The sequence below is a fragment of the Zootoca vivipara genome, chromosome 13 (genome assembly GCF_965207765.1).
Source record: "Zootoca vivipara chromosome 13, rZooViv2.hap1.1, whole genome shotgun sequence".
Taxonomy (NCBI): Eukaryota; Metazoa; Chordata; class Lepidosauria; order Squamata; family Lacertidae; genus Zootoca; species Zootoca vivipara.
The window spans coordinates 16,797,577-16,822,829 of NC_142596.1; the positions used below are offsets into that span (position 1 = coordinate 16,797,577).

At 49.5% G+C, this 25,253-nt stretch overlaps 1 protein-coding gene across 3 annotated transcripts in view; it reads left to right on the forward strand.

The window, feature by feature from the left end:
* The first annotated feature begins 1,215 nt into the window (after positions 1-1,215).
* Positions 1,216-25,253, forward strand: part of MTHFS (methenyltetrahydrofolate synthetase) — an 80,558-nt gene continuing 56,520 nt past the window's right edge. The window contains exons 1-3 of one of the 3 annotated variants that reach the window (XR_015946762.1): positions 1,864-2,335; positions 15,958-16,222; positions 18,632-18,697. Coding sequence is in view for 2 of the 3 variants with exons in the window: in XM_035131517.3 (XP_034987408.1) it covers positions 2,183-2,335; positions 15,958-16,222 (418 nt within the window). In the remaining variant the exon portion in view is untranslated. Of the gene's footprint in view, positions 2,336-15,957; positions 16,223-18,631; positions 18,698-25,253 lie in introns of all 3 variants that reach the window. The other 2 variants (XM_035131517.3, XM_088656520.1) reach the window with 2 other exon arrangements.

A 25,253-nucleotide genomic window follows, 5' to 3' on the forward strand; every position in this document is an offset into this window, starting at 1 on the left:
AAATTTTTGGTTAGGAAGGCAAGCTTTGGAACTTTCATTTTTGGTCTGGTTGTTTATCGTTAAATCCTTGTACGTTTCCGAGCACAATTCAAAGTGTTGGTGCTGACCTTTAAAAGACCTAAAGGGCCTCGGCCCAGTACACCTGAAGGAGCCTCTCCACCCCCATCATTCAGCCTGGACACTGAGGTCCAGCACCGAGGGCCTTCTGGCGGTTCCCTCATTGTGAGAAGTGAGGTTACAGGGAACCAGGCAGAGGGACTTCTCGGTAGTGGCTCCCGCCTGTGGAACACCCTCTCATCAGATGTCAAGGAAATAAACAACTATCTGACTTTTAAAAGACATCTGAAGGCAGCCCTGTTTAGGGCAGTTTTTAATGTTTGATGTTTTATCGTGTTTTTAATATTCTGTTGAGAGCTGCCCAGAGTGGCTGAGGAAACCCAGTCAGATGTGTGGGGTATAAATAATAAATTTATTATTATTATTATTATTATTTCATTCCTTTGCAAAGAAAGTACCAGGGCTGTGTACCTCAGGCCTGATCACCTTTGCATACACAACAAGGCTGTTGTTTTAAAAGTTGGCAATCCAGTTCACACTGGGTTGTAACACAGTTCCCACTGACCCTACAATCTGTTTTAGAAAGGAATCAGGAGTCATGGCTGGCTGTAATGCATTAAAATATAGAACAGCCTTGTTGCCAGAAAGAGAGTTGGGGTGCAAATCCAAGAGGTTTTCTTTCTCTGGAGCAAATGTCATTCTCACGAGAAAGCTGCATTTATCTCAGGGGCCGAAACTGAATGAATGCCATTATGTTTCAGCGAGTCCCTGCTGTCTGGGAGACAGAACTGTAGGAGACACATTTCTATCCTGAAGTTTTCTGCGCCAGCAAAATCCATGTTCAGAACAGGACATAAATACCGCCTGTGTCAGCAGCAGCACTTCACCTTGCCAAAATGTGGAAATTTTTAGGTGAAGGATGTTCATTTCCCCATCGAAGCTGTGCTGTCGCACAAAACTGTCACAAGAGTTCATTTTGCGCAGGGCTCCTTCGTGGCTGCCAGTTCCTTTTTCCAAACTGTTATCTCACACCACTCCACTCTTGCCTAACTGTTATTGCTCTGTAGCCTTGTGCTACGTGCACTGCAGACAGATGAATCTGAGTAAAAGGCAGAGGTGCCGGCTTGGACCCAAGATTTTGGCCGGGGGGGGGGGGAGCGTCACATGCCTCTGCTGTCACACACACATACCGTCGCAACTTTTGCGAACATGAACCCGAGACATCCTCAACAATGACGCACCAGGCAGCTTTTGCCTGGCAAATCTAGATGTGAGGCAGGGCAGGGCCTGACAGGGGTGACAAGACAAGACAAGTTTCAAGGCAAGGTGGGATGGAATTCAGGCTGGAGGACCCTAAGCTCACGCAATGCTCTGGAAACAATGAACTCTGAATTTGCTCCAGCAAGCTGAAATACAGCTCTTATAGGTCTTCTACAGATGAATCCTGAGTCTAGGACAGCAGTACCACAACTTTGGATTGGGGTGGGTGGGGACTGAAAGAGGAGTCCTCACAGGCTCATCTGATAGAAGCCTTAGTGGAGCTGGCCCTACTTCAGGTTCGGAGACTTTGCCGGCATCACCTGAGGAACAAAAGGAGAGCAGGGCTGGATCAGGCCAACGGCCTATTGAGTTCAGCATACTGCTCTCACTGCAATGGCTCTCATGGGAAGCACACAAGCTAGGCTAGTTACAGGTAGGTAGCCGTGTTGGTCTGACGCAGTCAAAACAAAATTTTTTTTCCTTCCAGTAGCACCTTGGAGACCAACTAAGTTTGTCATAGGTATGAGCTTTCGTGTGCATGCACACTTCTTCAGATACCAAGCTAGGCTGCAATAGATTTGCTTTGAAGTCACTTCGGCACCAGATGAAAGGGGAAATCGCCCCCCCCCCACCCGTATTTTGCGAGGACAAAGGTGAACAACCCTGGTCACTCTTGACTTGGGCGCCTCTCCCAGCGAGGAAGTGCAGCTTGTTGGCCTTTCTCCTCCGCGCTGAGGCCATTTAAGCGCAACCGACAGCTCCCGCGGAGCCCAATTCTGCGCGCGCGCTCTCTGCGCTCCTGTCCTGAACTGAGCCGGTGTCGTCGAGGCGCCTCCTCGGGGAGGCGGCGGAGGCTGCGCTGCCTATGGAGAGCCGAGGGGAGGGCGCAGCCGCCTCCGCCGGCGACATGGCCGCCCTGCACGCCGCCAAGGGAGCGCTGCGAGCGGAGCTGAAGCGTCGCCTGCGAGCCCTGAGCGACGCCGAGAAACTGCGCCAGTCGCGTCTCGTGCGCGGCAAGGTGGGTGAGGGTCAGCAAGCCTGTCTCGGGAAAAAGCACTTTCGGTGGGTTTTTTTCTCTCCCCGCCCGCGGCCAGAAGTTTCCCCAGAGGCGGCGGCCAAGTCTTCTTTGTGGCCATCGAGGCTCTTTTGCCCTCTTCCCACGCGACGCTGGTTCACGTGCAATTAGAAAAACGAAGCGGGGGGGGGGGAAGCACCTTTCTCCACGGAACGGCGCGCGCGGCTGTTCGGGAAGCGCAGCGCGTGCGCCCTCGTCCCCCCACCCCCGCGCGCGGCTGTTTAAGATAGAGGCAGAGCGAAAGTGAGAGTGTGAAGTTCTGTCTCCCGGCTGGGGAGGGGGAAATTCCCTCCCACCCAGAGAAAAACAAAACCCCCTCCTTGGGTTGAATGAGTGCGCGTAAGGTGACGTAAGGGAGCGGCCCGCACGTGGAAAGGGGCGGACGCGGATATGCCGCTGGAGAGGGTGGGAGGTGAGTGTTTTATTCGGAAGTGAGGTCGGTCCTGCGTCAACCCCCGGAAACGTGTGCCTGGTGAGCCCCTGCGCATACGCAGGCCCCTTCGGAAGTGAGATGTCCCGTTGAGTTCATTGTGGCTTCTTTCACCCCCCCCCCCAAATGGATTGCGTGTGTTTATGGAACTGGGTTTTGTTTTTTGTTTTATATTAAAAAAACCTATTGCTTTTGTTTGTTTGTGTATTCCTTTGAGGGGATGCTGTGCAAACCGCTTTGTGGCCATCGATGGTGAAAAGGTGCTTATAAATGTTGGAAATAAATGCAGAACTAAATGGGTTTAGGGACTGCAAGCCTTACACTTTAGTTTAAAAGATGGAGAGGGGCTGAGGGCTGAAACTTTTCTGGAGGCTGGCAACCTTTTTTCTTCCCATATGTGGTGAGATTGGGTAGAATTCAGCAGTTGAGGGAGATGCACTTTGTGTATGCTCAGAGGCAGCCTCTACTTTATTGACACTTCATGGATTCATAGGGCGGAACATAATACATAAAAAGCAAATCTTTGAGCACTGCTAATGCAAAGTAAGCGGCTTCACTTTTGTGCAGTATCCATCAATTCTGTCATGCCATTCATCATTAATAACCTTCTGTTTCCACTTCACTCCATTCTCAGAGACTGAAACTTCTGTTTCCATAATATTTTGAGATGAGTGAAAATGTCATAGGAATGGAATGTGTTAGTTCTGTGACCTTATACTGGACCCAGCATGAGCATCAAATAAGGACATTGGAAGCTGCCCTGTACTGAGTCAGAGAAATGGTCCATTTACTGTAACTCGAAGCGCCTTGAGAGTTTCAGTCAGGGCAAATTTCTCACATGGGAGAGACCCCTGCTTGAACTCCTGGAGAGCTGCTAGGAGTCATCGTAGGTAAAAGTAAAGGTAAAGGACCCCTGGACGGCTAAGTCCAGTCAAAGGCGACTGAGGTGCGGCGCCCATCTCACTTCAGGCTGAGGGAGCTGGCATTTATCCACAGACAGCTTTCCAGGTCATATGGCCAGCATGACTAAACCACTTCTGGTGTGACGGAACACCATGATGGAAACTAGAGCGCACAGAAACGCCGCTTACCTTCCTGCCGCAGTGGTACCTATTTATCTACTTGCACTGGTGTGCTTTCGAACTGCTAGGTTGGCAGGAGCTGGGACAGAGCAATGGGAGCTCACCCCGCCGTGTGGATTCGAACCGCCAACCTTCCAATCGGCAAGCCCAGGCGGCTTGGTTTAGACCACAGTGCCACCCGCTCCCTATATGTCACAGTGGCCGGAGTGGGCTACTTCAGAGTAACGACGCTACGCAGCTCTGCATTTTATTCTTTTATTGGTGCTGCGTATTTACAGTGCTGAAGTCATTTCTATTTACACGGAGTGATGTGGTCAGTCGGTTCCAGAACCTCCGAATGGCTTTTGGCACGTCTTTCTCCAACACAAAAGCTTTGGCAGACCCATCCTCTTTCCCCTCCTCTTTCTGCGTAATTCCGGAGTTGGGGGGATGGGTCTCCCCCCCTTATTCGCCCCTTCCTGTCCCACCTGGGACCCTGGCTCCTCTACCTTGCCTGAGCCTCGGACACGACTTCCTGCTTCCCCATTGGAATCGGAACTCTCTCTGCTTTCCCCTGTGCTCGGGGATGGGCTTGAACTCAGGAGGGGAGGGACTTCGCGATATCCCCTGTCCCTCACATCCACCCCCCTCCCAAGCTCTCCTTCACCCCTCCCCAGGCCCCCCCAGGTGTCGGTGACGACTGGAAGCCTAAGAACTCAGTGCTTTCCGAGCCCGTTGGTGTGAACACCTCCCCCCAGTCCTGCGAGCCCCCCCCCTTCCGCCTGGGAGGACGGGAATCCCAAAAAGTCCGTGGCGTCAGAGCTGGTAGGGGTAAAAACGTTCTGCCAATCTGCTCCTTCCTCTGACTGGGTGGATCTCGGTGACACCCATACCTCATCCTCTGGTTCCTCAAACTCCGCTTCCCAGCGCCATGGTGAACTGCTCTCCCGTGCTTCCTCCCCCTCCCCCTCCCTTTCCATGTGCCAGGGCTTGGGTCTATGGGGAAAGAGGGCGTGAAATTCTTCTACCAGGAATTCCTCCTGTATCTGAGTGGCTGGAACCCATTCATTCTGGGACGGTGGAGCATCCTCCCATGCCATGAGGTACTCCAGGCCCCCCACCCCCCTCCTTGAGTCCAGGATGGCCGTGGCCTCATTGAGTTGCTCCCTGCCTTCTCTCTCCCCCCCTCCCTCAGGGGTTTGTTCGCTGCCTCGGAGCCTGCTGCTTTCCCTGTATGGCGACAGCAGCGATCTATGAAACACTGGGTGCACCCTCATGTCCTCTGGCAGTGCCAGCCTGTATGCCACCGGGTTGACCTGTTGCGTGACCGTGAAGGGGCCCAACCTTCTGGGCGCCAGCTTTTTGCACCTCCCTCTGATGGGAAGGCCCTCCGAGGACAACCAAACTTTGTCCCCCACCCTAATGACCTCCCCCGGTCGCCTGTGGCGATCTGCCCCCTTCTTGTACGCTTCCTTGGCTCTCTCCAAGTGTTCTCTGAGTTGCTGGTGCACCGTCTCCAGTTCCTCTGCCCAATCCTCAGCCTGTGGGCCCTCCTCCCCCTCCCTCTCTGGGAAAGATCTGAGGTCGCGCCCGTAATTGGCCTTAAAGGGCGACACCCCTGTGGAGACGTGCACCGCATTGTTGTAGGCAAATTCTGCCAGTGGCAGGCGATCCACCCAGTCCGTTTGCCGCTGGCTGACGTAGCATCTCAGGTACTGCTGCAGAATGGCGTTGACCCTCTCCGCCTGTCCATTGGTCTGCGGGTGTCTAGCTGTCGACAAGCTGACCTCCACCTGCAGGAGGTTCATGAGCCGCCGCCAGAACCTGGAAACAAATTGGCGGCCACGATCCGAAATAACCCTTAAAGGTAATCCATGCAGTCTGAATACGTGATCCACAAACAGTTTGGCTGTCTCTTCTGCAGAGACCGCCCTGGCACACGGTATAAAGTGGCACATTTTGGACATGAGGTCCACCACCACCAACACTGCGGTCTTGCCCCTGGAAGAAGGCAGATCTGTGATGAAGTCCATGGACACCACTTCCCACGGCCTGTGTGGCGTGGCTAAGGGCTCCAGCAATCCCGGTGGCGCTGCTCTTACCACCTTTGCCCGCTGGCAGGTGTCACAGCCCCGTACATAGTCTCGAACATCTTCCCGCACCCCTGGCCACCAGAAGTGTCTCATGACTAGGTGAGCGGTTTTGTCCCTCCCAAAATGACCCGCCGTTGGGTTGTCGTGCATCTGCTTGAGGACCGTACGTCTAAGCTGGGTGGTGGGCAGGTACAGTGCACCCTTGTAGAAAAGCAGCCCCCTGCGTTTTGCAAAGTCTTTTGCCTGCTCCCCCCCCCTCTCAGTTCTCTGAAGATGCGGTTGGCAAATTCATCCGCTGCCGTCAGTGCTGTGAGTTCTGCCTCGCTCACCACTGCTGCTCCGCAGGACCATGCTGACGGGGGGAAAATGTGCCTGGGTGCCGGTGGCGCCTCCTCCTCCATGTACTCTGGCTTGCGGGAGAGGGCATCCGCCCTGACATTCTGCTCTCCCGGGATGTAGTGTATGGAGAAGTTGAAGTTCGAGAAGAACTCTGCCCACCGTATCTGCCGCTGGTTGAGCACCCTGGCAGTTCTCCAGAACTCCAGGTTCTTGTGGTCTGTGCACACCTGGATGGGGTGCTTGGCGCCCACCAGGAAGTGTCTCCAGTGCTGGAACGCAGCGTGGATCGCAAGAAGTTCCCGATCAAACACCGTGTAGTTTCGCTCTGGCTGGGTCAACTTCCTGGAGAAGAAGGCACAAGGTCTCCACTCTCTGTTGGCGTCCAGTTGCAACAAAATGGCGCCCACAGCTTTATCAGAAGCATCTGTCTCCACGCGTAGGGGCGCGTCCTGAACCACGTGGAACAGGTTCTGGTCTGAGGCGAACACCCTCTTGAGGCTTTCGAACGCTGCTTGCGCCTCAGGTGTCCACCTGAACTTCTGTTTGCCTCTCAGGCAGTCAGTGATGGGAGCCGTAACGCGAGAGAAGTTCTTGATGAACTTCCTGTAGAAGTTGGCGAAGCCTAGTAGGCGTTGGGCATCTTTGCGCGTCCTGGGGCTGTGCCAGTCCAGGATGGCCTGCACCTTGTCCTTGTCCATCGCCAGCCCCTTGTCTGACAGCTTGTAGCCCAGGAAGTCCACCTCCTTGGTGTGAAACTTGCACTTCTCCAGCTTCACATACAGGTGGTTCTCCTTCAGGCTTTGCAACACCTCCCTGACATCTTTCACATGCTGCACTGGGTCATCGGAATAGATAAGGATGTCATCCAGGAAGACCAAGCATTTCCTGAAGAGGAGGGACCCCAGGACGTGGTGCATGAAGGCCTGGAAGCATGCTGAGCCCCCTTGCAACCTGAAGGGCATCACCAGATATTCAAAAGAGCCCAGAGGCGTGAACATCGTGGTTTTCCATTCATCGCCTTCCCGGATCCTGATCAAGTTGTACGCCCCCCTCAGGTCTAGCTTGGTGAAAATCTTGCCCCTGCGTGCCGCTGTCAGGAGATCATCCACTCTGGGCATGGGGAAAGCCACTGGCTCTGTCACTGAATTCAGCCGTCTAAAATCCACCACAAGACGGCGCTGTTGCGTGTCTTTCTTGTCCACCCAGAAGACTGGGCTGCCCCCTGCTGCCTTGCTTTCTCTGATGAACCCCCGCTTGAGGTTCTTGTCGATGAAAGCGCGCAGATCCTCCAGTTCCTGGTCTGACATGGCGTACAGCTTGGCTGGGGGTATAGTTGCCCCTGGCACCAGGTTGATCTGGCAGTCAAAAGGCCTGTGTGGGGGTAGGTGGTCGGACTCCGCTTCGCTGAAGACCTCCTGCAGGTCCCAGTACGGCTTGGGTATCGCCTCACCCCCTTTGACGTGCATGGTGGCCACCGTGGCTATCGGAGGCCCCTCCCCTGGTTGGTGCTGCATGCAATGTTCCAGGCAAAAGTCCGATCCAAAAGTGATGCATCTCTGGTGCCAACTGATGGAGGGGTCGTGGCGCGCCAGCCAGCTCATGCCCAAGACGATGGGGGGGTCTGAGATGGTGGTGACGTTGAATGCCAGTGTCTCTGAGTGCCTTCCCACCGTCATTTTCATGGGGGGGGGTTTGATGAGTGATGGCCCCTCCCAGCAGCTCTCTGCCGTCAATGGTCGCCACGTGCAGAGGAAAATCCAGCTGCAGAAGCTGGATCTGGTGCTCTTCTGCAAAGTTTCTCGAGAAGAAGTTCGCTGACGCCCCACTGTCAATTAGGGCGAGGACCGTCAGGGGATAGCCATTTGGGAGCGTGAGCGTCACTTCTAGAACCACTCCTGCTCTGGGAGGGGTGGGCTGGCTCTGCTCCTCTCTGTGCGGGTGGGTGGGCTGGGGCTGTTGTCTGCTGACTGTGCCTGGCTGCTGCCCCTTGTCTCCTGCAGCCAGGCTTTCCCGTTTCCCTGCTGTGGTGCTGCGGCAGTGGGGGAGGGCACAACCGTTCCCGCCTTTCCTTGCCACTCCCTGCGATGTGGGCAGTCTCTGACGAGATGCTGGGGGGAGTTGCAGAGAAAGCAATTCCCACCCCTTCCCTCCTTGCGTCTTGGCACCGCTGGGGTTTGAAAAGCCCGCGCGCGCGCGCTATCAATCTGCATGGGTTCCTGGTCCTGGTTGGCCCCAGGCGTGGCTTGAAAGGGTTGTTGGGGGAGTGGCTTCTCCTGCGACCGTGGGAACCAAGCCCGCTTTGCGCGCGTTGCTTGCTTGTCGCTCCACCGGGATTCCTGTCTCACCCCCACCGCCAGAGCCGCTTTGCTCAGCTGATCCATATTACTGGGCTTTGGACCTCTCGAGAGCTCATCCTTCACCTCCTCATGCAACCCCAAGTAGAACGCCGTTTGCATTGGGGGTGACTCTAGTTCCCACCCCAATCTGTGCACCAGCATGGTGAATTTCGCCCAATACGCGCGAACGGTCATATTTCCTTGGCGTAAATTATGAAGTTCCTCCTTAGTCTGGTCCATATGACTATCGGACGAATACATCGTTTTCAAACCTTCTAGAAATAGTTTGACATTCTTCATGCAAGGATTCTTTGTTGCGATTAACGGTCTTAGCCACTCCCTGGCTGCCCCGGTAAGGTGCTCCACAATAAACGCTACCCTGTGCTCATCATCAGGGAACTCATCGTGGTGCAGCTCAAGAGCATACACAATCTCAGTCTCAAAGCCCTGATATTCCCTCGGGTCTCCATTGAACTTGCTTACTAGGGTCCCGGCTCTCCTTCCTGGCAGCACTTGGACTTGGGATGCCCCTCCCGCCTTGTTTTTCTCTGCATCCAGCTTGTTTCGGAGGTCTACCGCCACCGCCCTTAATTCCTGCTCTCTTTCCTGTAGCGCTCTCACCTGTTCCGCAAGTTGTAGCCGGTCGTCCTGGACCTTCTTAGTCTCTTCTTTAGCTGCCTTCAATTCCCCCTGCGCCTGCACCGACAGCTGCTGCAGTTCTTGCTGGGCTTGCTCCGCGATCTGCCGCCATCTCTCCGCCTCTGACACGCTCATCCCGGCAACTCCAAAGTAGCCCAAAAAAAGGATTCGGAGGTTGCTGTCACAGTGGCCGGAGTGGGCTACTTCAGAGTAACGACGCTACGCAGCTCTGCATTTTATTCTTTTATTGGTGCTGCGTATTTACAGTGCTGAAGTCATTTCTATTTACACGGAGTGATGTGGTCAGTCGGTTCCAGAACCTCCGAATGGCTTTTGGCGCGTCTTTCTCCAACACAAAAGCTTTGGCAGACCCATCCTCTTTCCCCTCCTCTTTCTGCGTAATTCCGGAGTTGGGGGGATGGGTCTCCCCCCCTTATTCGCCCCTTCCTGTCCCACCTGGGACCCTGGCTCCTCTACCTTGCCTGAGCCTCGGACACGACTTCCTGCTTCCCCATTGGAATCGGAACTCTCTCTGCTTTCCCCTGTGCTCGGGGATGGGCTTGAACTCAGGAGGGGAGGGACTTCGCGATATCCCCTGTCCCTCACACTATATGTTCCACTGATTTGCTTCTATATAAGGCTCCTTATTTTCCTGTATCGCTGATGGCATGTGGTGCCAGTGTTGATGCTTACGGTATCCGGGGACTGAGGGATACGAACCATAGGATGCATATCTTCTGAGCCTTCCCCCCTCCTCCCGGCATGAGTCCCCAGATGCTGTGTGTGCCTTAATTAGTATCAGACGGGAAGTGCTTTTTTCCCCCTTCCTAATTTATCACACCTCCATCACTTCTTCAGCTGTGTGCGGGGCAGAGCTGTTAAATGATTAAAAGTATTATGGAAGGGAGGCTGGGGACGTGCGTTGTAAGTTGCATATCCACTGATCCACATTCCCAACCCACAACAAAACCCAAAGCACCTTTCCTTACACTGTAGCCTGCTCAGGTTTGGGGCCAGATGAACCAAGTCCTTCTCATGAAGTTCCTAAACCTCACTAATGGTTGCTGAACGGTCTTGTGCTAAGTAAGGGATGGCTGAATAGTTTGTCTCCTGTGTAATTCCTTGCAAGCCCCCCTGACTTCTATAATAACGTGGGAATCCTTATCTCCCAACAAATCAAAGCCAGTTATTAAAACATCTCTGTTTCTTGTACACCGTGAGTGAAGTTAGGAGCCCTGCTCCATCCGATGAGAATTAACCTTTCATCTTCATCTGGCTTTTCAGTACCCTGAAATGTAACAAGATGCTGCCAGTCAGTGCCTAAACAAGATGTATTTGAGTAAAAGATGGGGGGGGGAGAGATGATAGAAGCCCGCCACTGAAATGCCAGAAAACAAAAAGGAGGTGGAGAGAAAATGTATTTATTCGAATGAATACTCATTTGACAAAGGTCTTTTTTTCTTTTTTAAAGATTTTTATTAAAGTATGAGAATTTTTACATACATTATATTCTCTCCTTCTAATTTTTAATTTCCCGTACCGTTTTTCCTTTCCTTTTCTTTCCCTTCCCTCCCCCTCCCCCACCCATAATCCATTGGAAGGGTTCAAACAGTTGTCCTCAGCCACGGGCACAATGTCTTTAATTTCCACTGAATGTCTTCTGATCCAGTACTGTAGTTGTTATCCATTGAAGATAGGGGTTCCATCTGGTCCTTATAATAGTAGACTTGGCCCTCCCATGTTATTATTTCCTGTGACGTTACTGCCACAATGTCTGACTGAATAAATTCAAACAAATAATTAGTCCAGACCTCTACTGTCCATTTTTCTCTATCTTTCCAACCCAAAGCTATTGTTGCCTTTCCTGCTAGTATCATTGCTTTGAAGGTGTGCTGGTCACCTTTCTCTACGGCCGTGTTTCCTAATAAACCCATTGACATAATTGACAAAGGTCTTCATTTGAAATGAGAGTAGCTGTACTGGGTTGACCTCACCACAGGCGTTTAATTAGCCACTGGGTGGCTTTCCTTGCTGAAAGTTTCCTTTTGTGACTGAAGTCCTGCTGGTTTGCATGCTCTGATTCGGCAATAACAGCCATTTCCTGATCCAGAAAAGCAAGCCGATTCCTTTTTTTCTTGCTTGCTTTTGGTAAACTGCTGTACAGTTTCCTGTGTTGTTCACACTGCTGTGGGGTTGTGGAAGTTTCCACTGTGGGTGTCTTCTCTGACTTTAAATAAGATCTCTGTGTCTCCCAGGGGTAGTGGGAGTGAGGCCAGAGCACATCAAAGTACATTTAATTTAAATGCAAATATAGTGGGAAATTTGCAAATTTTAAAATAACCTATTGCCTGATGTCGAAGCTTGGTTGGGAGGGAAAGGTTTGGTATCAGGAAAGGAGATCAGGTTTCTAGGCCAGTTTAAACCTGGCAATGGCCCAGGGCAGAAGTAATTCTGGACTTCTCTAAACTGGGCCAGACCTATCATTAGGTAGGGGGAATGCGACTGATTTGGGGTGTTGTGAAATGACAGCAAATCCTTCACAGAATCACAGATTTGTAGAGTTGGAAGGGACCACGGGGCAATCTGGTCAAAACCATGACCCTGAGATTAAGAGTCTCATGCTGTACTGACTCACTTGTTTGTTTAATTTCATATTTCATATCGCATTGTATTTTCACTCCCAGGGATGGAGAGGGGCTTGTGGGCCATTCAGTCTCAGGTGCCTTTGATATTCTGCGGGGAGCATAGTTTTTTCTTCCCTCTTGGGCAGCAGAATGTCTTCAGTTAGCTCTGCATCTAAGCCATGGCTTGCTCTAGAGCAGGGGTCCCCAGACTTACCGCGCGGCGGGCCGGAGGGCAGGGGAGTGCGCGCGCAGCGGGCCGGAGGGCGGGGGAGTGCGCGCCCGTGCGCATGCGCACACGCACACGGGCGGGAAAAAATCGCCAAAAATCGCTTGTGCGCATGCGTATGGGCCTCCCCCGACCCGGAAGTGCACCAGAAATGACCTCTTCCAGGTCGGGAGAGGCCCATACGCATGCGCACAAAGGATTTTCGGCGATTTTTTGCCGATTTTTTAGATCGTCGCTGCGCCGCGTGCCGTGAGAGCGGGCGGCGGCAGCGGGCGGCGGGGGTCGTCGCGGGCCGGATTGGAAGGCCGATTGGGCCGCATCCGGCCCGGGGGCCGTAGTTTGGGGACCCCTGCTCTAGAGTGATCTCTCTCCCCTCCCCTCCCCCCGCCCCACCTTCCTGGTGTCAACCACAGCTCCATATTGCATTGCACCAGTCTAAACCATGCTTAATGCAAACCATGGACCCCTTGGTCTGAGGTGGGTCTGCAAACTATGGTGATCCTGCCATGTTGTTTGTAGAAACCATGGTTTGCATTGGCATGCATGCAATGCAAAACTGTGATCGGCACCAGGAAGAGGAACGTTCTCTCCAAAGAGGTGGGGTGAGAAGGGAATACATTTTCACAAGACTGGCTCTTGATTTGCAGGTCATGGGGGTTGTATCAAAATTCTACTCAGAGTAGACCCGTTGAAATTAATGGATCAAAGTTAGTCATGCCCATTATGTTCAACAGGTTTGCTCTGAATAGGACCAGCATTGGATAGAACCCATTGTTTGTAGGGAGATAGTTCTAAGTGGTGGGATTCCAAACTTGGATGACGTTAAATCTAATCTGGAGAGCGGCCTGATCATGCCCAGTGTTGTGTCATCTCTGAGCCCAAGAAGATCTGCCCCTTTGCAGTACTTGTTTGCCAGGAAAAAAAAGCATACCCTCAATTTTTGGTTCCTTGAAAGAACAGAAGCATGCAGACATCAATAATGAAATAAAATGCAGTATTGACAACAGTCTTGCGTAGCACCTTGTAAATAAATGGGTGTAATGTTCACATATATCAGTTTAAAATATATATTTATATCCTGCCTTTCCGGCTTGCAGTAGGTTGTGAGCCACTTGAGGCAGCTAACGAGATTTCAGATTAAAACAATCACACGGTATATACAACCGTCAGGCCAATAACACAACAAATAAACTTGGTTGTACGAGGATGATTTAAGAGCCAGTTGACCCATAAACCTGTTGGAATAAAACATGTTTTAGTTTGGCGTCTTCAAGCCTTCAGGGAAGGGGGCAAAGAGCTCCAGAGCCTAACAGCGGCACAAATTCTTCAGAAACCATGTAAAGATTGGCAAATATTATGACTGAACTAGCTGATATTTAGTATGCCTATGGTGTTTTCCTGAGTACTCAAGGGATTTCATCTACATTATTTTCATGATCCTAATAACAGTTTTGCTTGCATTACGCCCACATTACAGAGAGTGTCTTGCCTCAGGTCATCCAAGTGAAGCTCAAAGAGGCGCAGGGATCTCTCTACAGGGACTCCCGGCTCAGTTTTCAGATTGAGTTCATGCTTGTAACTATTATGGTTGCATCGAGTCCCGCTGCAGAGATAAGGAAACTCCACAGCCCCAAATGAGAAAGCCTCTGAAAATAATCCCGTTTCTTAATCGTGTTTACCAGATGGCACTGCTCCCTGCGGAGAAGCTGTCAGAAGCTAAACACTTGGGGGAATTTGAGGGGTTCAAGAGTGGCTGGTGTGTTTGGGTGTGTGTGTGTAAGTTTTAGGGGCGAATGAAATTTGTTGCCCAGGAGAACCCAAATACCTGCCTTGTTCCCTAGCAGGTATGTTAAGAAGAGGGCTGCTGGATCAGACCAAAGGTCCACCTGGTGCAGCCTCCTCTTCTCAATCTGGATGCCATTGCTGATTTACATTAGATAAATGGGAGTTCTTGTTGTTATACACACCAATAAGAATCAGACAAATCAACTCAGGCCATTCAATAACGAGAATAATCCCTATTAACAAACCAATTGTGAACATAGAAAACAAAATTACATGCAACCTTACAATTTCTGTAATAAACTTAAAGTTTAAATAATAGTCGGAAAATTTCTCAGTTCAATGGTATCTAATTGAATAGGTTCCATTAAAGAGTCTTTTGACGCAAAATATCAATACAGTAGTACCTCGACTTACGAAGGCGATCCATTCCGTGGCGCTCTTTGTAAGTCGAATTCTTCGGTTGTTGAAGCATCCGTTTTGCGCATGCGCGAAGCACGATTTTGTGCTTCTGCGCATGCGCCGACCACACATGCCACTTCTGCGCAGGCGCAGAATGTGCGCACGACGAAAAGACTTCCGGGTTTGCCGACTTCGGAAGTCGAAACCTTCGGAAGTTGAGTCATTAGGATGTTGAGGTACCACTGTACGGTGTTTGGTGTAGAAGTCTTTTAAAGTCAGATAGAGACCACAATAATCCGAAGTCAGAATATATCAATACCGTGTTTGATGTAGAAATCTTCTAAAATAAGGTAGCGTCCATAATAATCCAAAGTCAGAAGCCAGGACAGGGCCCTGTTTCGGTGTCTTAAACCTTCGTCAGCTAAGTTTAATGAGGTCAATGTGTACCCAATTGTTCTCTGTATACTGTGCTGCTAGGCATTAGAAGAAGCTTCCTAACAGTAGGAGTTGTTTGGCAGTAATCCAAAAGTGATAGACTCTTTTTTATTGAAGATATTTTAAGCAGAGACTGGAAGCCATCTTAGTACTTGCATCCTATGTTGCAGATCCTGCTCTGAGCAGGGGGCTTGACTAGATGACCGCTAAGGTCCCTTCTGCCCCCTTATTTATATAAATTTATTTATTTGGTTTTCATATTAAAATTTTACAGTCACATATCCAACACAGAGCATAGAAACAAGATTCCAGAGAATTTCCTGGACTTCCCTCCTCCCCTTTGTGGGTCCTATTGTTAATCATTTCCTCCTGCATCTTTTATAATAATCCAAATCTTCCGAATCATTTCCTCCTGCATCTTTTATAATAATCCAAATATTCCAAAATTCACCATTAAACTAGAAGTGTTATTCCAATCCTCCTAACGATTTTAACTGTTTACAATGGTTTTTATGGTAACTTATAAGACTCCTTGGAAAAGACCTTGATGGGAAAGATTGAGGGCGCAAGGAGAAGGGGACGACAGAGGACGAGATGGTTGGACAGTGTTCTCGAAGCTACGAACATGAGTTTGACCAAACTGCGGGAGGCAGTGCAAGACAGGAGTGCCTGGCGTGCTCTGGTCCATGGGGTCACAAAGAATCGGACACGACTAAATGACTAAACAACAACAACATAATTTCCCCCATTCCTTATTAAAATTTAGGTCCTCCTGATTTCTGATTCTTTTGATCATTTTGGACATTTTGGCACAATCCATCAACTTGATCTGCCATTCTTCTCTGGTAGGGACTTTATCTTCTTTCCATCTTTGGGCCAATAACATCCGCGCAGCCGTGGTCACATACATAAATAGTCTTTTCTGCTCCCTTGGGATTTTGGCAGCTAGAATTCCTAAATGGAAGGCTTTGTGGGGTGATGTTGTTGTTTTTTAATAAAAGAAAATGGTATACCGCTCAGGTCCTTTCCAATTGTATGGTTCGATACACCATTAAAAAAACAACAACCTTGGTTACAGTTGGAAACTTGGATTATGTGGTTAAGCCCAATGCCTCAAGGAAAAGATGGGTTCTCTCACCGTTTTTTCTCGTGAACTTTCCAATCTCTCTGACTGCAAACTCCTTTTTTCCCCATGCAGGTGCTGGAGCATCCTAAATACCAAGCATCCCGGAGAATCGCAGTCTTCCTAAGCATGTCGGATGAGGTCCAGACAGAAGAAATCATTAAGGACATTTTCCAGCGTGGCAAAGAGTGCTTCATTCCACATTACAAGCCCCGGAGCAGCCACATGGACATGGTGAAGCTAGCTTCCTATGAAGAAATTGCTTCTCTCCCCTTGACTTCTTGGAACATCCATCAGCCGTCTGAAAACGACATCAGGGAAGAAGCCTTGTCAGCAGCAGGTGAGCTTGGCGAGCAGGGGGCTGTAATTTGATGCCAGAATACATCCTTTTGGGAGAGATGAGTAATGTTATGACATATCAAAGCATGGACAGTCATTGACGGAAAATTGGTACAGTGCTTAGACCAGGAGCGGGGACCCTGTCGCCTTCCAGATGTTGGTCTCCCAATCCCCATCAGCCTCAGGCAGCATGGCCAATGGTCAGGGATCATGGGGCTTGCAGTCAAAACATCTGGATGACACCAGTTTCCACATCTGTGCTCTGTTGCACTGCAAAAACACACATGCAATATAGTACACACGCAGAGAGAATGCAATTGTTCTGGAAACAGACTGGGAATATATCTGCATGTTAGTCTGTGAATCAGATCAGTTCTCTTCAAATTGACAAGATGCACAGACCAAGTTTCCCTAAAAACATGGACTGAATCATCGCCATCATTTATTTATACCCCACCCTTCTGGCTGGGTTTCCCCAGCCACTCTGAGCAGCTCCCAAAAGAATATTAAAAACACGATAAAACATCAGACATAAAAAACTTCCCTAAACAGGGCTGCCTTCAGATGTCTTCTAAAAGTCAGATAGTTGTTTATTTCCTTGACATCTGATGGGAGGGCGTTCCAGAGGGCGGGTGCCACTACCAAGAAGGCCTCTGCCTGGTTCCCTGTAACCTCACTTCTCGCAGGTGAAAGAGTCTCCTGCTGCTGTTTTCTGCAGATGCAATAGAGGTGGTGAAGAAGGTCCCCTTTGCCGTCGCTGTCACCACTTGGGAGGCTCAACATTGAGCTCTAACCCGTGTCCAGTCCGATTCAGAATGAGTTTTCCACCACCGGCACTCTAGCCGTCTCAGTGATTGTTTCATCGCTCTCAGCTCCGGGGAAAACCACGGGGCTGGCCCGGCTCCATGCAATCAGAGAGGGCGCTTCAGAGCCAGACAATTGATAGCCCTGGTTAATTCCACATTCCAATGGGCCACCAGGGAATCAGCTGAAAGGCCATCAACATGGGATAAAACATCCCCTACCACTCTCTGGAAACCATTTGGCTCAGGCTTCCTCAAACTCTGCCCTCCAGGTGTTTGTTTGCCTACAACTCCCATGATCCCTGGCTAGCAAGACCAGTAGCCAGGGATGATGGGAACTGTAGTCTCAAAACAGTTTGAGGAAGCCTGATTTGGATCCATAAAGTGGTGGGGGTGGACCATCTGAATCGGTCCCACCTCCCTGCAGAGGGAAAGGGTCGCAGAAAAAGTCCTTCAAGCATCCCTCTCCGCCCCCCTCCAATTTATAAAATTGAATATACTTCATTCTCTTACAAGACTTTAGAATTGGTACATAAGCTAAGAGAAGGGGGAAGAGCAAATTAAATTGTGGGGCAGAAGAAATTCATTAATCGCCTCCGTCTGTGTGAAGGTATAATGAGCGAGTTATTTTAATCATTCTCAGACTGACATTCTATGGACATTAGGTGCATACAGTACCTGCATTTAAGAAACCCTGGAAAAAATCCACCCGTGTAGTAAATAACATTGTGACGGCCCCATTGAAGGATTCAAATAAGATGTGTGCAAAATGACAGATAGATGGAGCGCATATGTTGGAAGCGGCGATGTTAAATATAACTACATAATGGGGAAAACAGAAAATGGTCCAAAACAAGATTGTAAAGTGATTGCCAGGACTATTAGATTTTCTTCCCTTCAGGGAGGGTTGATTAAAATTTACAGTACAATATATATCCAAGCGAGAGATTAATTTAAAAAGTATTTTTTCCCTTTTCTTTTTTCTTTTTTACACTGGTCATAAAAAAGACCATGGCATGAGACAAAATTGAAAATCAAGGCTTAGCTCTTAATGTAATTTATTTTTTAATGAAATGATTTGAAGTTTGGAATGAACTTCTGCTCAAAGACAATGAGCCATGGCACTTCTGTGTCGGGTGGTTGGGTATCGGGAGAAGGGATTTGGGTCTAGCAAGGCATTAGTATGCTGGTGAAAGAGCCCCTCTGGGGGAAAAGGGGAAGCAGCAGCAGCTTCTGCTCCTACCGGTAGTAGTGCTTCTAAACTGCCAGGGACCCTCAAGGTAGAGATGAATCGAACGGTACTGTCCTTTGCAGGTGAAACTCAGTAGTAAGTTCCAAGGAGTTAATTTACTTATTAAATTTATAGCCTTCTCTTCCTCCCAAAGGAGCCCACGGGTTGGAAACATCAGGTGATAAAATAATAATAAAAAATCTCAAAAAATAACATAAAATCCAGTTCGGATCCAGACCAGGAAAGATCCGAACTGAGAAGCCTTGTTGAAAGAGGAAGGTCTTCAGTCGGTGCTGAAAAGACAACTGAGACCAATCTAAACACTCAAGGGGAGGGAATTTCGTCACACTAAAGGCCTGATTCCTACTTTGTGTAGAATGGCGTTACTGATACAGTGGGATCTGCAGGAGACCCTCACTTGCAAAGTGCATCGATCCATTGGGTAGGTACGCAAGTGGTGAAATGATATTCGCATTGCTCAGAGCCCTTTTTGTTGTGTTTTTGTGGGTGTGTTTTGCAACATGTCACTGGGGCAATAATAGTGCATAAATGGAGGATTTATATTGGGCTGCCTGCACATCATGCCTGCACTTCATTGGTTGCTCTGCAATGCAGGGATGCGGGTGGCGCTGTGGTCTAAACCACTGAGGCTCTTGGGCTTGCCAATTGGAAGGTCGGCGGTTCGAATCTCTGCGATGGAGTAAGCTCCCATTGCTCTGTCCCAGCTCCTGCCAACTTAGCAGTTTGAAAGCAAACCAGTGCAAGTAGATAAATAGGCACTGTTCCGGCGGGAAGGTAAATGGTATTTCCAAGCACTCTGTCCGCCACGGTGTCCCATTGTGCCAGAAGCGGTTTGCTGTCTGTGGACAAACGCCGCCTCCCTGGGCCTGAAAGCGAGATGTGCACCACAACCCCATAGTCACCTTTGACTGGACTTAACCATTTGGGGTCCTTTACCTTACCTACCTAACCCCAGTGTTACTTCATTACAGGGCTGGCTCTAGGGGTAGGCTGGGTGGCGCGGGGCTGGCAGGGGGGCGCCATGGGGCGGAGCAAGAAGCTGCGGCAAGAAGTGGGGTGGGGGCGCCGGAGCGATCTCCGCACCATGGCGCCCGGGCGCCCGACATGCTTGAGACGGCCCTGCTTCATTATTGGGATCCTCTGGCACTATAGTGCAACAAAAGCAAGATGACCCGCCCCCTCCGGGACGTTTGTGGTATAAATATTACAGGGTTTTAGCAGGAAGCTGTGGGGCACGAACTAACTGGAGATGAAACTGCACGTTGTATCCAAAGCTAGCCTTACTCAGAGTATTTATTTTTATCAATTTGTTGCACTGACATCCCACTCCCCCTCCCCCTTCAAGGTCAAAACAAAATTTAAAAAATCCTTCCAGTAGCACCTTAGAGACAAGAAGTGTGCATACACACGAAAGCTCATACCTATGACAAACTTAGTTGGTCTCTAAGGTGCTACTGGAAGGATTTTTTTTATTTTGTTTTGACTACGTCAGACCAACACGGCTACCTACCTGTAACTAGTACTATGGAAGGCGTCTTCAAGGTGGCATGCATGGTAGTCCCCCTCCTCATTTAACCCCCACAGCAACCCTGTGAGGTAGGTCAGGCTGAGAGGCAGCGACTGGCCCAAGGTCACCCAGAGAGCTTCATGGCTAAGTGGGAATTTGAACTCTGATCTCCCAGGTCCCTAGCCCGACAATCTAACCACACTGGGGCTAGATCTATTGGAAGGTGTTTTGGGGTGTTTTTTTTAAGAGAACTGTGGGTGGGGAAATTTGGGTCAGGAAACTGAAATCTGTCGAGCCTGTGGGAAATGACTGAATTGGTGGGTGACCCAGATTGGCTGTGTGCAAAATGGCTCGCTTTCTTTTTGGAACTTGAGCAAGGAGGGCTACTAGATGCCCGAAAACACTCCCTTTAGCCAGCAGGTGTCAGTATTCTGTAGATTTAGTAGTGAGATTGAGTGACACTCCCCCCCCCCAAATGTAATTAAATTCTCGCTCAGTCATTGCAGTCACATACAGGAGACAGATCAGGTATCCCCAGGGAAGTCTGAAGGCAGCTGTGCCATGTGCACAGTCATTTTTCTTAAATGTGAGTGTAAGAAAAATACTTGTGGGGTAGGGGCTGTGACAGGGGCCAATGAAACCATGGATGCTTTGGAGACAATGTATTTTGTTTTGTTTTGTTTTGTTTTGTTTTGTTTTGCTTTGCTTTGCTTTGCTTTGCATTTTATTTTATTTTATTTTATTTTATTTTATTTTATTTGTATCTCACCCTTCATCTGAATATCACAGGGCAGTCCACTACATAAAAATACAACATGGGAAAGCAAAATACACAATAAGACAAAAACATACCAATAACCGCCCCCCTCTCACAAACACATTTAAAATGATTCTGTGTTAATCAGCCAAAGGCCTAGGTAAATAGGAATGTTTTCACCTGATGCCTAAAGATATGTAATTAAGATGCCAGGAGAGGATTCCACAAACAGGGAGCCACCACAGAAAAGGCCTGTTCTTGTGTTGCCACCCTCCGGACATCTTGTGGAGGAGGCACATGAAAAAGGGCCTCAGATAATGATTGAAGGGTTTGGCCAGTTCAGAGGTGGTCCTTTAAATATCTGGAGACAGTCAATGCTCTGCAGGGATTTTCTTCCCCCTCTCATAACACTAGAATTCAGAGCCACTCGGCAAAATTGATTGGATGCGGACAGAGCAACAAATATTAATTTTACCTGGTGTAAGAAGGTTAGTTTATACAAACACAGAGTTCAACGGCACATTCCAGCTAGGCAAAAGCACTCAAGGAGGGTACAAAGCAGAGCTGGGGAAGGGTGTTGCAAGTGGGGTGGGGTGTAGGTTTGAGAGTCCAAAGGGCCAGCTATAGAGAGGCTACATTTGACCCCTGGGCTTGAGATTCCCCCGCGTTGGACTAGATCAGGCAGTCCAAAACTTCGACCCTCCAGACATTTTGCACTACAATTCCCATCTTCCCCGACCATTGGTCCTGTTAGCTAGGGATCATGGGAGCTGTAGGCCAAAACATCTGGAGGGCCGCAGTTTGGGGATGCCTGGACTAGATGATCCTTGGGGTCCCTTCCAACTCCTATAATTTTATGATTCTAAGTCCTGGCATGCGTGTGCGTCTAACCTTTCCATCTTCATTTCTTTCGGGAATGAGCATTTCCACGCTAAAAGGAGGAGGAAAGGATAGCTTTTGTCTTTGCATGTTTTGCAGGTAATTCGCTTGCGAGTTTATTGTCAGGCAGGTTGCTAAATTGCCAGCGAGATGAAATTGCGGAAAGTAATACTCGGAGACAGGCGTCTTATCCCGCTTTGATTCAACATGTTCACAGCTTCTCGGTGCTGCTAGGTGGAACTGGTGCAGCTGATTGTAAACCGATAAGACGTGTGGTTATTTTATGCTTGGGGTTTTTTGTTTTGTTTTTAATCCATGTGAATATATCTCAGATCTTTGACTGGTTGTGCTTCACCACCCACACACAGCGGAACTGGCAAAACCCAGAAGTTTGAGGAAAAATCTTTAACAGTTGGGGGGGGGGCTGTAACTCAAAGGAGTGGAAACTCCCAAAACAGGCCCAGTGTGCTTGGTTGGCATGGAATGTGGGCTGACAGTTGAACAAAACCAGGTTGGAGGGGGAATGGGGCATCCTGGAAAAAGAAAATGGAGGAAGAAAGAGAGATGTGGTAGAAAGAGAGCCATCTCGTCTGGATAGATGAAATTTCCTGGTTCACACTGAGAAGCTATTTTTAAATGCCCTCTGGTTTGGACGTGAGTTGCCCGTAGAGATCATTGGAGACATCCGAAATATTAATGCAGCTAGGATTCCGCCACAAGGATCTTCACCCCCCGCAAAGCAGCCTTGCCAGCACTGAACATGCTCAGTGGGGGGTGGATAGTTGGTGATAACCCCCCCCCAAAGCGGAGTGTGTGTGTGTGGGGGGGGGGTATTGGGGTCTGGCTGGAATAAAAGACCAGATCAGACCAAACACTCAATCTAGTTCAGTATCCTGCTCTCACAATGGCCATGTGGATGCGGGTGGCACTGTGGTCTAAACCACTGAGCCTCTTGGGCTTGCCGATCGGAAGGTCGGCGGTTCTAATCCCTGCGACGGAGTTAGCTCCTGTTGCTCTGTCCCAGCTCCTGTCAACCTAGCAGTTCGAAAGCATGCCAGTGCAAGTAGATAAATAGTCTTGCTCTCACACAAGAAACCAAAGACCACCACAGCCATCCACAAATGAACAACCACACCCTACGCCAACCCCCGACCTCTCTCACCAACAAAGGAGTACAAGCAAACAACAGAGAACCCGCACAAACAACGCTGACACTGAACCCCTACACATATCAAGGAAAACAGAAACATAGGCATCCCACCCCACCCACCCACCCCACCCACCTCTTTCCCCCCCTTCTTCCTAATGTCTCAACAAGCAAGATTGATGCGTAACAATGGAAAAATTATGAGACACAGCATTACCTTTGTAAACTGAGAAAATCCTCAATAATTTTTTTTTTAAATAGTCTTGCTGGCCACATGACCCAGAATTCTGTCCGTGGACAAATACTGGCTCCCTGGGCCTGAAAGCGAGATGAGCACCGCAACCTCATAGTCGCCTTTGGCTGGACGTAACCGTCCAGGGGTCCCTTTACCTTTTTTTTTAAAAAAACCCCTTTTGCTTCCCACTACCACTAAATCCCAATCTGCTTTCTGCCCTTCCAATTATTTTGAAGCTAGCTGCCCTGTAAGGCTGGGCAATATCTGGTTTTCATCATCACAATATATCCCCAGCTAAACATCACAATATACCAATTCATCACAATGTCTGAAATAAGGAGGGGGCTGTGAAGAGGAATTTGCTGGCTTGCTTCACGGTTTTCCCCACATTTTGTGTAGCACACAACACACACACACACACACCATGATTCGTAATCTATTGCCAGGTCAAAAATTATGAAACCAAATATACCATGATACAGACTTGAAACCGGTTTTGGATGATATATCAATATATTGTCTAGCCCTACTGATCTGTATATATCGTCTAGCCCTACTCGTCTCGTCTGTGGGTTAAACATACACAACTTTTCTCATAGGTACGGATGGAATTTAGCTCAATTCTCACTTAAAGCCAACTTTATCACAACCACACTTTCTGAAACAATGTGGAAACTGAAGCACGGCCATCCTTTGAAATCTGCACTTACCTGAAATTTGCTATGCAGTTGTCCAACTAAACAGCGTTAAAAAAATATTATGCATGTATTTTATATATTGGTGAAAGCGGCATGCAAAAAATGCATTCTATGAGGAGAAATTGCTTGTAAAAACATGCCCATTGGTCAAAAGTGCATACAAAAATTTATATAAATTCATTCCAAAAAGCTGAAGGATTTTCAGAAGAGTTTTTTTATTAAAAAAAACCCCCACAAATTCCTGCGGAAAAGTGTAGAAACAAATTTAAGATTGGAAAAATGAGACTGGGCCTTACTGTGAACATCCTGCTGGCTTGTAAGAATTTATGTCAGTCATAGGGGATATCACCCCCTAACAACTTCATCCTTTGCCTTAAAGTGGACATTGTTGCAGGTGAAGCTTAGGGGAAACAGAAATGGAGGAAGGAAGGGGGAAAGAGAGAGAGAGAGAGAGAGAGAGAGAGAGAGAGAGAGAGAGAAAGAAAGAGAAAGAGAAGAGAGAGAGAATGAATTGAACAGGAGCTATCAAATCCCAACAAACCTGAAAGGAGTGGAAGCTGCAGGAAGAATAGTTGTTAGCAGGGCCGTCTCTAGGCCTGGGCTGGGTGGCGCAATGCGCCAGGGTGCCTGGCCACCAGGGGCGCTGCTGCGCCAGACAGCTGACATTTTAGAAGGACCAGTGCCGTCTTAAGACTTAAGCATATCCGCCGTGGTGGACGGAGAAGGCGGCTGGACCCGGCCGAGGGTGCCTGCCGAGGTAGAGGAGCAGCGGCAGCAAGAGACGACAAGCCATGGCCGAGGCAGCAGGAGAAGGCGGCGGGGTTGTTTGGAAGTGAAGGGCTCCCCCCGTCCTTGGCTGGCCCAGCTGAGCCTGCCCCTTCCGGGGCCTCGCCCACCGTCCCCGCTCGGCAAAGCGCAGCGGCCGCCAGCGGGCTAAAGTATCCTGGGAGGGACGGCAGAGTTATTTCCCCGCTCGCCGCCTACAGGCACCAAAAACGCTCCGAGCTGGAGTTGTAGGGCGAGAGAAACTCTGGGAAATGGGGGGCGGGGGGGCGGAGGGATCTTCGCACCACGGTGCCGGATATGCTTAAGACTGTTCTGGTTGTTAGCATATGCCTCTGCCTTGCTTCTCTTAGGTAATGAATGATCAGTATTCCTTTGCCTTAAACCTTTATGACTTACCAGTATATCCGTCCAAGGGAGAGTCATGCTTTTTTGCTCAAGAGGACAAATGTGGGTCGGGAAGGTAAATGCTTCATGCTGACACAGATCTCCGAGACAGAGGAAGAGAGGGATAGGGCTCTGTTACCTGGAAGCTGCTTGCGGATTCTGCTGATGGCCCTCATTTTCTGGGAAGACCGCTTGCAGATTGTAATGATCTTAGGCAGGCAAGCAAGCTCTGATAGGAATTAACGAGTCTCTGGTACATTTATGGTATGTTCGTTTACAATTCACACCCAGAGAGCGGCTCCGTGCGCCACTCTTAGCTACGAGTTGGTCACTCTGAGTTTACCCTCCTTTCGCAGCACAAAGGGCGCCAAAGTCCAGTCCTTCCTCTCTTGTACTTCTGTTGCATTTTAACCCTTTCAGCTCCTCTGGTTCAGGGAGAAGGGGGGTGGACTCCCCCCCCCCGCTCTCAAATGAAGAGCCCTCTAAACTCTGCCTCCCTCCAGGTTGCATAGCAACCCTCTCAATGCCGTCTATCTCCCCCTCCCCCTCTGCCTGTGAGCTTTCTGAGTCTGCTGCTTTATCTG